The 12,949-nt window shown below is 48.9% G+C and overlaps 1 protein-coding gene and 1 non-coding gene across 3 annotated transcripts in view; one reads left to right on the top strand and one right to left on the bottom strand.

Annotated features, from left to right (window-relative positions):
• LOC132510213 (carbohydrate sulfotransferase 6) overlaps positions 1–12,949 on the top strand; it is a 24,137-nt gene extending 11,188 nt beyond the window's left edge. For both annotated transcript variants that reach the window (XM_060132014.1, XM_060132013.1), the window contains exons 2-3: positions 10,845–10,920; positions 11,746–12,949. In XM_060132014.1, the coding sequence (XP_059987997.1) occupies positions 11,762–12,949 (1,188 nt within the window). In that variant the 5' untranslated portion in view covers positions 10,845–10,920; positions 11,746–11,761. The remainder of the gene's footprint in view (positions 1–10,844; positions 10,921–11,745) is intronic.
• On the bottom strand, positions 5,212–5,284 carry TRNAA-CGC (transfer RNA alanine (anticodon CGC)). Its single transcript has one exon. It is a non-coding gene; the product is annotated as a tRNA-Ala (tRNA).

Raw genomic sequence — 12,949 nt, 5'->3', positions numbered from 1 at the left:
ATCCCTGTATATATAAGAGAGCTCAGTCCACACCTGGGGGAACACAAAGGAATGTGCAAAACATGCACCCTCTACACTCATTCCCTGTGTGTGTTACTGCAGAGAAGAGGTGGGTGCCCCAGACTTTAGGGTACTTCAGCCATCAGGTGCTGTGATTTAGACCAACTTAGGTGCTGTGTAAGGTGTGCTTTGAGAATCCCCAAAGCTCAGAGCCAGGGAAAAGGGATTTATGCGTTGATATCTGCTCATCTGCTCTGAAATGCCCCCGGGGTGGCTCTGAGCCAAGGAGGCTTGAGGCTCCTTTCCCAGACTAATTTGATTTCATTTCCCAATAGATTCTTGCAGGCAGATCTGTTTTCTCCAGCAGCATCCGGGTGTGCAACTGTAGCCTCCCTGCCTCTGGCTGATGCCACACAGCTGCTCCTCGGGGCAGGCGCAGAGACGGCAGATGTGGCCAGGGCTTAGGGCCAGGCACGTCTCCTGCCACAGCCTGGCCCAGCCCACAGCCCTGAGGCTGAGTGTGGGCTGGGGGCCCTTGACCAGCCCCTCACGTAGTTCCTTCCCATGCCCCTCTCCTCTGGCCACCTGGGTACTCAGGTCAGGTGGGAGATGGTTTGCAGGCACCTCTCTCCCTGCAATGAAAGCTGAAGTAGGCAAACTCCACCCATGCCTCCTTGAACCAGTGAAATAGAACTGATAATTTATGATTGACAAAGTAATAAAAGTCTCTTGGAGACCACCTGGAAAATGCAGCAAAGCAATAACGAGAAAAAAAATTACCTGTAATCTGGCCATAAAAAGATAGCCACTGATATTCAGCATGCATCCTTCTGGATTTCTTTCTATACATAGTCATGACTTTTGTTTTTTAATAACAGCTTTATTGAGATATAATTCACATAATTTAAAGTTCACCCTTTTAAAGTTTCCAATTCACTGGTTTACAGTAGATTCAGTGTTGTGCGTTAATCACCTCAAGGTTCATCCATGTTGTAGCACGTATCAGTATTCATTTTATTGCCAGATAATATTCAATTATATGGGTACACCCCATTTTGTTTATCCATTCGTCGATTGATGGACATGTAGGATGTTTCCACTTTGGGGCTATTATGATTAATGCTGCTGTGAAAGTTCATGAAGAAGTTTTTGTGTGGATATATGTTTTCAGTTCTCTTGGATTTATGGTATTGTAGAGTGGGATCACTGGATCACATGGTAGCTCTATGATTATCTGAGGGACTACCTGTTTTCCACAGCAACTGCATCATTTTACATTCCCACCAGCAGCATATGAGGGCTCCAGTTCTACCATGTTCTCAGTAACACTTGCTATTATTTGTCTTTTCTCTTAGAGTCAACCTAGTGGATGGGTATCTCATTGTAGTTTTTGTTTTTGTTTTTGTTTTTTGTTTTTTTGCGGTACGCGGGCCACTCACTGTTGTGGCCTCTCCCGTTGCAGAGCACAGGCTCCGGACGCGCAGGCTCAGCGGTCATGGCTCACGGGCCCAGCCGCTCCGCGGCATGTGGGATCTTCCCGGACCGGGGCACGAACCCGTGTCCCCTGCGTAGGCAGGCGGACTCTCAACCACTGTGCCACCAGGGAAGCCCATCCTTTCAGTTTCTTGATGGTGTTCTTTGATGTTCATGTATTTTTAACACAATTGGATGTTTTATTGTGTTTTTTCCACTTGATATTATATAGTGAAGTGCTCTAAAGTTAGTTGGGGTTCATATTCTGACTTTGCTGCTGTGTGGGTCCTTTAGGCAAGTTCATAAATCTTTCTAAGCCTCAGTTTCCTCTTCTGTAAAATAGGGATGAGCATCAGATGCACTTCATAGGGTTGTTGTGGGGTAATCCTGATTTCATAATCAGAAGATGGGTGGGAAAGGCTTGGCATATAGGAAGCCCTCAACAGGTAGTATTAACTGGTGTTCCATGTTTCCCACTCCACTGTAGACACCCATCTTTCTCCTCCTCTCCCCTTTTCTCCCTTACTGCTTTTCCTTTGTCTCTTGCTTTTCTTTTCTCTTTCCCTCTTCGTCTTTCCTCCTCTTTCTTGCCCTCCTTGTCAGCCTTCTCTGTAACAGATGCCTTGGCCTCCACTAGAGCTGATTTGCCTACAGGGATAGCCCTTGATGCCTAGAGTCCACGCATCCCTCATCCGGAATCTCTTTTCTTTAGCCTTTGGGATTCCTGAACAGGGATGGCCTCCAGCTGATGCCAAAATGAGATAGATCTGAGCCAGGGATTTGTACCTAGTATTACCTTTCACTCCCTTAGATTCTGTGCCAGGGCTGGGAGAGGCTGGTGACCAGAGGAGCTGCTGAGTCAAGGGCCGGTAGAGCAGAGCTACAAGTGAGTGCTGCCCAGAGAGCTGGATCCCTGGGCTCCCGCTCGGGCCCTGCTGTGGCAAAGCCTCCCCTGTCCTGTAGCTCAGTGTTCCCATCTGCACATCAGGTAGGACAATAGCACCTTCCTGTGTCTCTCAGGCCAAGAATTAGTCAGGGATGGTTAGAAGCTATCGAAACTTTAAGATGCTCAGCAGAAAGAAATACGGGACAAGTGGGGAGTTACTCCCTTTGGATTTGGGTAACAGAGGACCTGATATCAATTCAGCAAATATTTATTTTTATTTTGTTTATTTATTTATTTATTTTTGCCTGCGTTGGGTCTTCGTTGCTGCGCATGAGCTTTCTCTAGTTGCGGGGAGTGGGGGCTACTCTTCCGCTGTGGTGCGCGGGCTTCTCATTGTGGTGGCTTCTCTTGTGGCGGAGCACAGGCTCTAGGTGTGCGGGCTCAGTAGTTGTGGCTTGTGGGCTGTAGAGCACAGACTCAGCAGTTGTGACACACGGGCTTAGTTGCTCCAAGGCATGTGGGATCTTCGTGGACCAAGACTCAAACCCATGTCCCCTGTGTTGGCAGGCAGATTCTTAACCATTGCGCCACCAGGGAAGCCCCAGCAAATACTTATTAATATCATCGACTCACTCACGCTTTGGGACAATCCCTGACATGACACTTAACTATCTTATCAGATTCTTTTTTTTTTTTTTTTTTTTTTCCGGTACGCAGGCCTCTCACTGTTGTGGCCTCTCCCGTTGTGGAGCACAGGCTCCAGACGCGCAGGCTCAGTGGCCATGGCTCACGGGCCCAGCCGCTCCATGGCATCTGGGATCTTCCCGGACCGGGACACAAACCCGTGTCCCCTGCATCAGCAGGCGGACTCTCAACCACCGCTCCACCAGGGAAGCTCCATCAGGCAGGATTCTTAACTTTTTTTTTAAAGCAATCCAGTGATTTTAGTGTTAGGTTGTTTTTTGTTTGGAAAAAATAAGAGGTTACTTCACAGTCTCTGCTTCCTGAAATGTGGCGTCAGGCTTAAATAGCTGGGTCATTTTTTTTTTTATTTTTTATTTTTTTTTGTGGCTACGGTGGGTCTTCATTGCTGCACACAGGCTTTCTCTAGTGGTGAGCAGGGGCTACTCTTCGTTGTGGTGCGCGGGCTTCTCATTGTGGTGGCTTCTTTTGTTGCGGAGCACAGGCTCTAGGCACGTGGGCTTCAGTAGTTGTGGCGCATGGGTTCAGTTGCTCCGGCATGTGGGATCTTCCCGGACCAGGGCTCGAACCCATGTCCCCTGCATTGGCAGGCGGATTCTTAACCACCGCGCCACCAGGGAAGCCCCTGGATCATTTTTTTTTTAATTGATCCCATTCTTTGAAAGCCTTATAGTTTGTAGGCACTGAATTTATGACTATACAGCTAGTGTTTCTGAAAGGACAGGAATTAAAAAGCTGCAGTGACCTCCCACCAGTGCAGGACCAGTTCCATATTCTCCCATGTGCCAATGGGCAACGTGTCTTAGTGGCCTGAATACACAGGATCCCAGCTCTCTACTATGGGAGACCTAATCTTGCTGGTCTTGGATACAAAACAAGGTCTCCAGGCCTTTTGATAAAATTAATTAGCATTTCTCTCTGCCTTATCTTGTTAATTGAGATTTTACAGGCTATCATATTGGCCATTATTATAGAAAGCAGGACAGAGCGCTTTTCCTTCCTCTCAGTCCCTTTTCCTTCCCTCCAAATTACTGTATTTACAGAAACAATATGCTTTAGTAAGCAGGACACTTTCCTCTTTTTTTTTTTTGGCTGCGTGACTTGTGGAATCTTAGTTCCATGACCAGGGGTTGAACCCGGAACCCGGGCCCTCGGTAATGAAAGCACCCAGTCCTAACCACTGGACCACCAGGGAAGTCCCGACACTTTCCTCTTCACATACTTCTTACTGAACCAAATCTGTTTCACGTTCCTTGAGGCAGGTATTGTTTTTCTAATTATAATTTTACACAGATGATGTTCTATGTATAGTGAGGGCGAGGGAATAAAAGAGGTTTGGGGAAATTCAAGGAGCAGTTCTGGGTAGATTGTATAGAATAGGGCAAGTACAAGTTGAAAATCCTCGGCTGTGGCCCTGTCAGCAGTGTCTAGCTGTGTGAGATCCAGGAAAGCATGTATCACTAGGTTTTGCTTTCTTTAACAGAAAATCTGCAATGAATGGGACTGGGTTCAATGGGATGATTTCTTTCTTTTCTTTTTCTTGAGACACTGTACGTACAGCCTGTTTGGCCTTCCTTCAGACCTTTGAACATGAAATGCTTCTTCTCAGAGCCTTTAGAGATGCTGCTTCATCTAACTGACTACTCCCAAACCCTTCTCTCTGCCCGTTCCTCACACAGCCCTTCCCATGGTTAATTCCTACTCATCCATCAGCAAGTACTTCCTAAGGAAAGATTTCCCTACTCGCCCTTAGCTATGGGCTCCCATAGCACTGTACTTCCCCTCCATTACACTTATTATGCTTGTGGTTAAATGGTCACTTGTTTCATGGTGACCTTCTCAGCTAGAAATTAAGCTGAAGGCAGTGGCCACATGTCGATATTTAGTTTCATACTTTGCACATAATAGTCATGTAATAAATGTTTACAGAATGAAGTAGTATATGTAAATACACTAAAGAATTTCATATAAAATTTCAGGACATTTACAGATTTTCCAGTGTCTATATACTTTACTTTTTCTTTTAGGTCCTATATATACTTTTTTTTCTTTTTTTTTTAAATTTTGGCCATGCCGGGTCTTAGTTACAGCACGTGGGCTCTTAGTTGCAGCATGCAGACTCTTGGTCGCAGCATGCATGCAGGATCTAGTTCCCCAACCAGGGATCGAACCTGGGCCCCTTGCATTGCGAGCACAGAGTCTTACCCACTGGACCACCAGGGAAGTCCCATAGGTCCCATATACTTTAAAATTATTTATTTATTTATTTATTTTTATTAAAGTACAGTTGATTTACAATGTTTCAGGTATACAGCAAAGTGATTCAATTATATATATATTATACATATTCAGTTATATATATATACAGTAGGTTATTACAAGATATTCCCCGTGCTATACAGTAGGTCCTTGTTATTTATCTATTTTATATATAGTAGTGTGTAGCTGTTAATCCCAAATTCCTAATTTATCCCCCCCCTTCCCCCGGTAACTGTAAGTTTATTTTCTATGTCTGTGAGTCTATTTCTGTTTTGTAAATAAGTTCATTTGTATCATTTTTTTAGATTCCACATATAAGTGATATCATATGGTATTTGTCTTTCTCTGTCTGACTTACTTAGTATGATAATCTCTAGGCCCATCCATGTTGCTGCAAATAGCATTATTTTATTCTTTTTTATAGCTGGGTAATAGTCCATTGCATATATGTACCACATCTTCTGTATCCATTCATCTGTTGATGAGCATTTAGGTTGCTTCCATGTCTTGGCTAATGTAAATTATGCTGCTGTGAACACTGGGGTGGATGTATCTTTTTGAATTAGAGTTGTTGTCTTTTCGGATATATGCTCAGGAGTGGGACTGCTGGATCATATGGTAGCTCTATATTTAGTTTTTTGAGAAACCTCCATTGTTGTGGAGCACGGACTCTAGGCGCGCGGACTTCAGTAGTTGCGGCACGGAAGTTTCAGTAGTTGTGGCTCGTGGGCTCCAGAGTGCAGGCTCAGTAGTTGTGGCGCACAGACTTAGTTGCTCCGCGGCATGTGGGATCTTCCCGAACCAGGTATCAAACCCGTGTCTCCTGCATTGGCAGGAGGATTCTTAACCACTGTGCCACCAGGGAAGTCCTTTTCTAGGAGTTTTATAGTATTCAGTGTGACATTTAGGTCTTTAATCCATTTTGAGTTTATTTTTGTATATGGTGTTAGAGGTTTCTTAACTTTTTATTGAAATATACATGCAGAAAAGAGCACAGTTCACATAAAAGTGACTTTTCACAAGTTGAACATGCTCATGTACTTAGTACCTCCATCAAGAAACAGGGCATAACCAGCCCCTAGAAGCTCTCTCTGCCCATGCTCCCTTACAGTTCTACCCTCAACCCATCCCACCAAGGGGATCCACTATCTAATCAGAACTCTTGGTTGTAAGTGACAGAAACTCAACTCATGCTGGCTTAAGCAAAAATGGAGTATTTTCCCCAACTGAAAAGTACATGGGTGAATCTTGGCACAGCTGGATCTGGTGCCGTCAGCTTGCTCACGGGCTCCCAGTCTTCCTTTTCTCTGCTCATTTCTCTCCTATATTGGCTTTATACCCAGGCAATTTCCCTCTTCCCTTCAGATCTGCAAAAATCCTGGGATTAGACTTGGGGCTGATGTCCGTTCCTAAGCCAGTTGCTGTGGCAGGGAGATAGTGTGTGGAATATACAGATGAACCAGACTTGAGACACAGGACTCCCTAAGAACCAGGGGGTGGTGGGTCAGCCCTACCCAAACCACACGTGCTTTATGTGGGTGAGGGGTGGTTCCTCAAAGAAAAATCTAGAGGCTGTTACCAAAAGAAGGGGAAATAGGTTCTGAATGAACACAGACAGCCCTGTCCAATGCACCTGTGCAGTACCGAGCCCACACTAGGTACCTGAGAACAGATGCTCCCTTGCAAAAACCCACCATCCCAACCCTCAAGTTGCTCACAGGCAAGAAGGAGAGGCAAAGTGTCACACAGGGCAGAACGATGTGTGCCTGGAGAGAGGCAGGGATGAGGTGTCTTCAGAGATGCTGAGATGACTTCTGGTGGGACTCAGTGCTGGCTACTCACAGTGGAGGGGTAGGAGAGCGTGGAGCTTGCTGGAGGAACAGTAGTGATTCCAGATTATCTGAAATATAAGATGCTGGCTGGGAATAATGGGAAGTGAAGTTGGATAGCTGAAGGTTGCTGAGTAGGAGAATGGCATGATCAAATGATCAAATGTAGGGACTTCCCTGGCGGTCCAGTGGTTAAGACCCCACGCTTCCACTGCAAGGGGCATGGGTTCGATCCCGGGTTGGGGAACTAACTGCATGCCAACCGGCTGGCTGAAAAAAAAAAAAAAAAAGGGATTTATTGTGAAATATCTTTTCCCAGCTATTTCACTCCCCTCCCAGGGGAAGCTAATATGGTCACTGTCTTCTATAAACTTCCAGGGATACCTAATGCTTATTCAAGCTCTGTGTATTATTTTGACAAAAGTAAATTTTAAAAATGCTTTATGACAAAAAATCTTCAGTGACTTGAGAAAGACAACTCTGTAAGGTGGTCCTGGTTATCAGGGTAGGAAGAGGAATTTTATATTCCTTCAGTGGCCTCTTGCACTTTACTCCTACCCGTCTCCCTTGAAATATATAATTAATTTAAACATCATCATCATCACCGTCAAAGACTTTGCGGAAATTGGAGACAGGGCTGCCTCTGAGGTGGGCTTGGGGGGAGGCAAAGGGGACAGAGAACATCACTTCCTGTTGACTGAATGGCCCTTTGCTCTCTGATGTGGGGCTGTGTCTGCCGGAGGATGGGGCCCCTTTTCTAATTTTGACAAATAAAACCTGAGCCCACAACTCCCTCGCCTGTACCTTTCAAATTTTATGCGGCCTCTTTGTATCACCTTTTCCAAAAATTAGACATATAATTAATATAGACCCACAAAAAATTAAAAAGAAAAGAATTCATATCAGAGGCAGATGGCCCTTCCAGGATGGGGGACTTCATTGAGCAAATGCTTAGGAGAGGGGCCACCCAGAGCCCCACGCTGGGGGTCTGGCACTTGGATTTAAACCCCTGCCCTGCCCATTACCAGCTGTATATTCATGTCTCTGAGCCCCACTACCTCAACTAAAACAGACAGGAATAGTTTCTACCTCCTAGGGATTTGGGGAGAAGAAAATTCAATCATGAAGATGAAGTACCCATCACAGTGCCTGCCTGACATGTTCTTTGTAACTTGAACCCTGGGGCAATTGGTGGGTGCGCTGAATATAAGGCACGTTCTCAGAAAACTCCCAGCTGAGACCTGGACTTCTCTGGACACTCTGCGTGGGTAGGATGTTTCCATCCCTTTTCTAGTTCTTGAGTTCCAATCACAGGATCAGATAACAGTTCCCGTATTGTGTGAGTCACTTAAGAAGACCCCTGGCATCCCTGGAGTGCATGTAACAAGCACCTTGGCCTGGGATCAAGATCCTCCTTACCCAGGGGAGGGCAGGGCTGGCTTGGGCAGCTGTGTTTGGGCCCAGGAATCAGGGTCCTGTGTTTTGCAGGGATCTCCCAGGGATGGGAGAGGCCAGCAGTCTATGACAGAAAGTGCCAGGAACTTAGAAGTCCTGGGTTGGGGTCCCAGCTTCCCTGCTGTCTCTCCAAGCCTTGGGCCCTTCGTCTAAAAAACTGAGATCATAATGCCCACCTCAGGGGCCGTTGAGTTAAATCACCTAGCACTTGAGGTAATTTATATCAGCAAATATGTGTTCGAGTTTCCTCCCTCTCCTGCACCCTGTTCTCAGGAAGCACACCCTCGAGGAGAGGAGGTGACGTGTGCAGAGCAGGTGGGTGGCTGCTGTCCTCGTCTTCAATGTGATCCAGGAGTGGGCGAGGTATCCAGGAGGCAGTTCTGGACTCGGCAGGTGACAGAGCTGTTGGGCATCCTCCACCCGATCCTGCAGCCTCCTGATAAGGGGAAGAGGTAGATATGGGCTCTGCTCATGGTTTAGATGCCAGCTTCCCTCAGTGGTGAGGTGGACAGTGAAGGTGGCTTGGTGGGGAGCAAAAGGAAAGAGGAAAGAAACTTCCAGGTCCTTTCCTTCCAGCTTGGCTCATCCTTGAGATCATTGCAGGAGCAGCAGTGCAAAGAAGAGAAAACTCTGGGGCCTCAGGGTGTGGGAGCTGGGCTCAGTGTTCCTTTCACTCTGTAGGACACTCTGTGGGACACTTTTTTTTAATTTTTATTTATTTTAACATCTTTATTAGAGTATAATTGCTTTACAATGGCGTGTCAGTTTCTGCTTTATAACAAAGGGAATCAGTTATACATATACATATATCCCCATATCTCTTCCCTCTTGCGTCTCCCTCCTACCCTCCCTATCCCACCCCTCTAGGTGGTCACAAACCACCTAGCTGATTCCCTGTGCTATGCGGCTGCTTCCCACTAGCTATCTATTTTACGTTTGGTAGTGTATATGTGTCCGTGCCACTCTCTCACTTCATCCCAGCTTACCTTCCCCCTCCCCGTGTCCTCAAGTCCATTCTCTCATCTGCGTCTTTATTCCTGTCCTGCCCCTAGGTTCTTCTGACCATTTTCTTTTTTTTAGATTCCATATATATGTGTTAGCATATGGTATTTGTTTTTCTCTTTCTGACTTACTTCACTCTGTATGGCAGTCTCTAGGTCCTTCCACCTCACTACAAATAACTCAGTTTCGTTACACACTTTCTTTTTAAATTAATTTTTATTGGAGTATAGTTGATTTACAATGTTGTGTTAGTTTCTATTGTACAGCAAAGTGAATCAGTTATACGTATACATATATCCACTCTTTTTTAGATTCAATTTCCATATAGGTCACTACAGAATATTGAGTAGAGTTCCCTGTGCTATACAGTAGGTCCTTGTTAGTTATCTACTTTTTTTTTTTTCTTTTTGCGGTACGTGGGCCTCTCACTGTTGTGGTCTCTCCCGTTGCGGAGCACAGGCTCCGGACTCGCAGGCTCAGCGGCCATGGCTCACGGGCCCAGCCGCTCCGCGGCATGTGGGATCTTCCCGGACCAGGGCACGAACCCGTGTCCCCTGCATTTTCAGGCGGACTCTCAACCACTGCGCCACCAGGGAAGCCCTAGTTATCTACTTTATATATAGTGTGTATACGTCAATCCCAATCTCCCAATTCATCCCTCCCCCCCCCCGCCCCGGGGAGGGTGACATTCTTAAGATCCACTGAAGGACTCAGGGGTGGTTGGGGGCTACAGGGGGCCTGGGAGAAGCTGGGATTCCAAGCGTAGGTGACCTCAGGGGTCTTATCTGGGTGGAGACTTCCCATGGTTCCTCCTCTCCAGACACAGCTGAACTCTACAACAGTAACACGGGGCATGCATGGCACTTTACCAAGCCCTTTCCTCGTATGTCTTTGTAGCAGCATCTCTCACAAGAACCCTAAGGTCAAATGTTATCATCCCCGTTTTACAGAGGAAGATATTGAGTCTTGGAGTAGTTAAGTCATTTGCTCCAGGGTTCACAGCTTCTGAGTGGCATCAGAGGAACTCAAACCCAGCAGGAGAGACGGTTATTTCACTCCCATCTGGAAAAATGTATCCAGCTGCCTGCTGGTCTGGGCCCAGCTCCAGCCAGGGGCAGGACAGCTACACTCCCACCCGTGGGGAACTTTCTGTCAGTCTGGGAAGGCAGAGCCCTCCCAGTGTGCAGGGCCATCTCCTCCTGTGGGACTCTGACCCAGCTTCCCTCCTGCTTTCCCAGGCCCTGAAAAACCTCCAGGCATCTCCCATGGATCTGTGACCGAGGTGGGCAGCTCTCCCAGCAGCCCTGGACAGCAGTGAGTAACCTCAGCATGGAAAGGGGTCTGATTCTGCCCTCATCTCTCCCTATCTCTGTCTCCATCCTACCTCTCCCTTAACTCATTTCTTCTGCAAAATTACACGAATCCAGAAGGATATCCTCCCTTGGGAATCCTGCAGCACTTCACTCTCCATGGGTGAGAGCAACAGTTGCTGTTCTTTGTCTATATGTTTTTTTTAATAACAAAAGTTGTGTCTGCTTGTTTAAAAAGTCAAACAATGCAGAAGCACACTACGTAGAAAGTGCAAGTTTTCAGTTATGAGAAATACCCCACCCCTCCATGCTCATCCCAATACTCCAGAACCAGAATTAATCCCCTTTTTACAGATGGGTAAACTGAGTCACAGAGAGATGAAGCGTTTGGTCCAAGATCATAGGCTAGGAAGTGGCGGAGCCAGGGAGGGTTCTGCCAAATCACCCATCAAGCTATTTAGCTAAACTACCTACAACTTTTCCCCTAAAAGGAATTTTAAGTGAAAAGCAGGAATTCTGTTTTAAATATATTTCCCCCTCTGGATAGAAAGAAAAGGGGACGTGGGGAGAGAAAGAGAGAAAAGGGAAAAAACACTGCCCCATAGTATTGTGCAACTGGCCTTTAGCTCTGTAAAGGCTGGATCATGGCTCATGTCTTAAAGTCACATTCCCGGAAGGGCGCCCAACTGAGATGGCCGTGGCCTTGGGAGGCCTCCACAGGTGGGGTGGTCAAGTCCCGGGGCTGCTCCCTGGCAGCACCAGACAGGAGTTGGGGCGTGGGATGGGTGAGCGGGTCGCGGTCCCTGACGGCTGCACTCTCCCTCCGCAGGCCCCCGGCCGGCGGCATGTGGCTGCGGCGCATCTCCAGCACCGCGGTGACCGCGCTCCTGCTGGCGCAGACTGGCCTCCTGCTCTTCCTAGTCTCCCGGCCCAGGCCGCCGTCCCCGGTGGGTGGCGAGGAGAGGGTGCACGTGCTGGTGCTGTCCTCGTGGCGCTCGGGCTCGTCCTTCGTGGGCCAGCTCTTCAGCCAGCACCCCAATGTCTTCTACCTGATGGAGCCTGCGTGGCACGTGTGGGCCGCTTTGTCGCAGGGCAGCGCGGTGGCGCTACACATGGCGGTGCGCGATCTGGTGCGCTCCGTCTTCCTGTGCGACATGGACGTGTTCGACGCCTACCTGCCGTGGCGGCGCAACCTGTCGGACCTCTTCCAGTGGGCGGAGAGCCGCGCGCTGTGCTCGCCGCCCGCCTGCAGCGCCTTCCCGCGCGGCGCCATCAGCAGCGAAGCAGTGTGCAAGCCGCTGTGCGCACGACGGCCCTTCGGCCTGGCCCAGGAGGCCTGCCGCACCTACAGCCACGTGGTGCTCAAGGAGGTGCGCTTCTTCAACCTGCAGGTGCTCTACCCACTGCTCAGCGACCCGGCGCTCAACCTGCGCATCGTGCACCTGGTGCGCGACCCGCGGGCTGTGCTGCGCTCGCGCGAGCAGACGGCCAAGGCACTGGCCCGTGACAACGGCATCGTGTTGGGCACCAACGGCAAGTGGGTGGAGGCCGACCCGGACCTGCGTGTGGTGCGCGAGGTGTGCCGCAGCCACGTGCGCATCGCCGAGGCCGCCATGCGCAAGCCACCGCCCTCCCTGCGCGGCCGCTACCGCCTGGTGCGCTTCGAGGACCTGGCACGGGCGCCTCTGCCCGAGATCCGCGCGCTCTACGCCTTCGCAGGCCTGAGCCTCACGCCGCAGCTTGAGGCCTGGATCCACAACATCACCCACGGGGTCGGGCCAGGCGCCCGCCGTGAGGCCTTCAAGACTACGTCCAGGGACGCGCTCAACGTCTCGCAGGCGTGGCGCCACACGCTGCCCTTTGCCAAGATCCGCCGCGTGCAGGAGCTGTGTGCGGGCGCACTGCAGCTGCTGGGCTACCGGCCAGTGTTCTCTGAGGACGAGCAGCGCGACCTCGCCCTGGACCTCATGCTGCCGCGCGGCCCGAGCAGCTTTAGCTGGGCATCGTCCACTGCCCAGCACTCCGGGCCGTAG

This window comes from Lagenorhynchus albirostris, chromosome 19 (assembly GCF_949774975.1).
Source record: "Lagenorhynchus albirostris chromosome 19, mLagAlb1.1, whole genome shotgun sequence".
NCBI lineage: Eukaryota > Metazoa > Chordata > Mammalia > Artiodactyla > Delphinidae > Lagenorhynchus > Lagenorhynchus albirostris.
The sequence above is the reverse complement of the archived record's forward strand: the minus strand, read 5'-3'. Positions and strand labels throughout refer to the sequence as shown.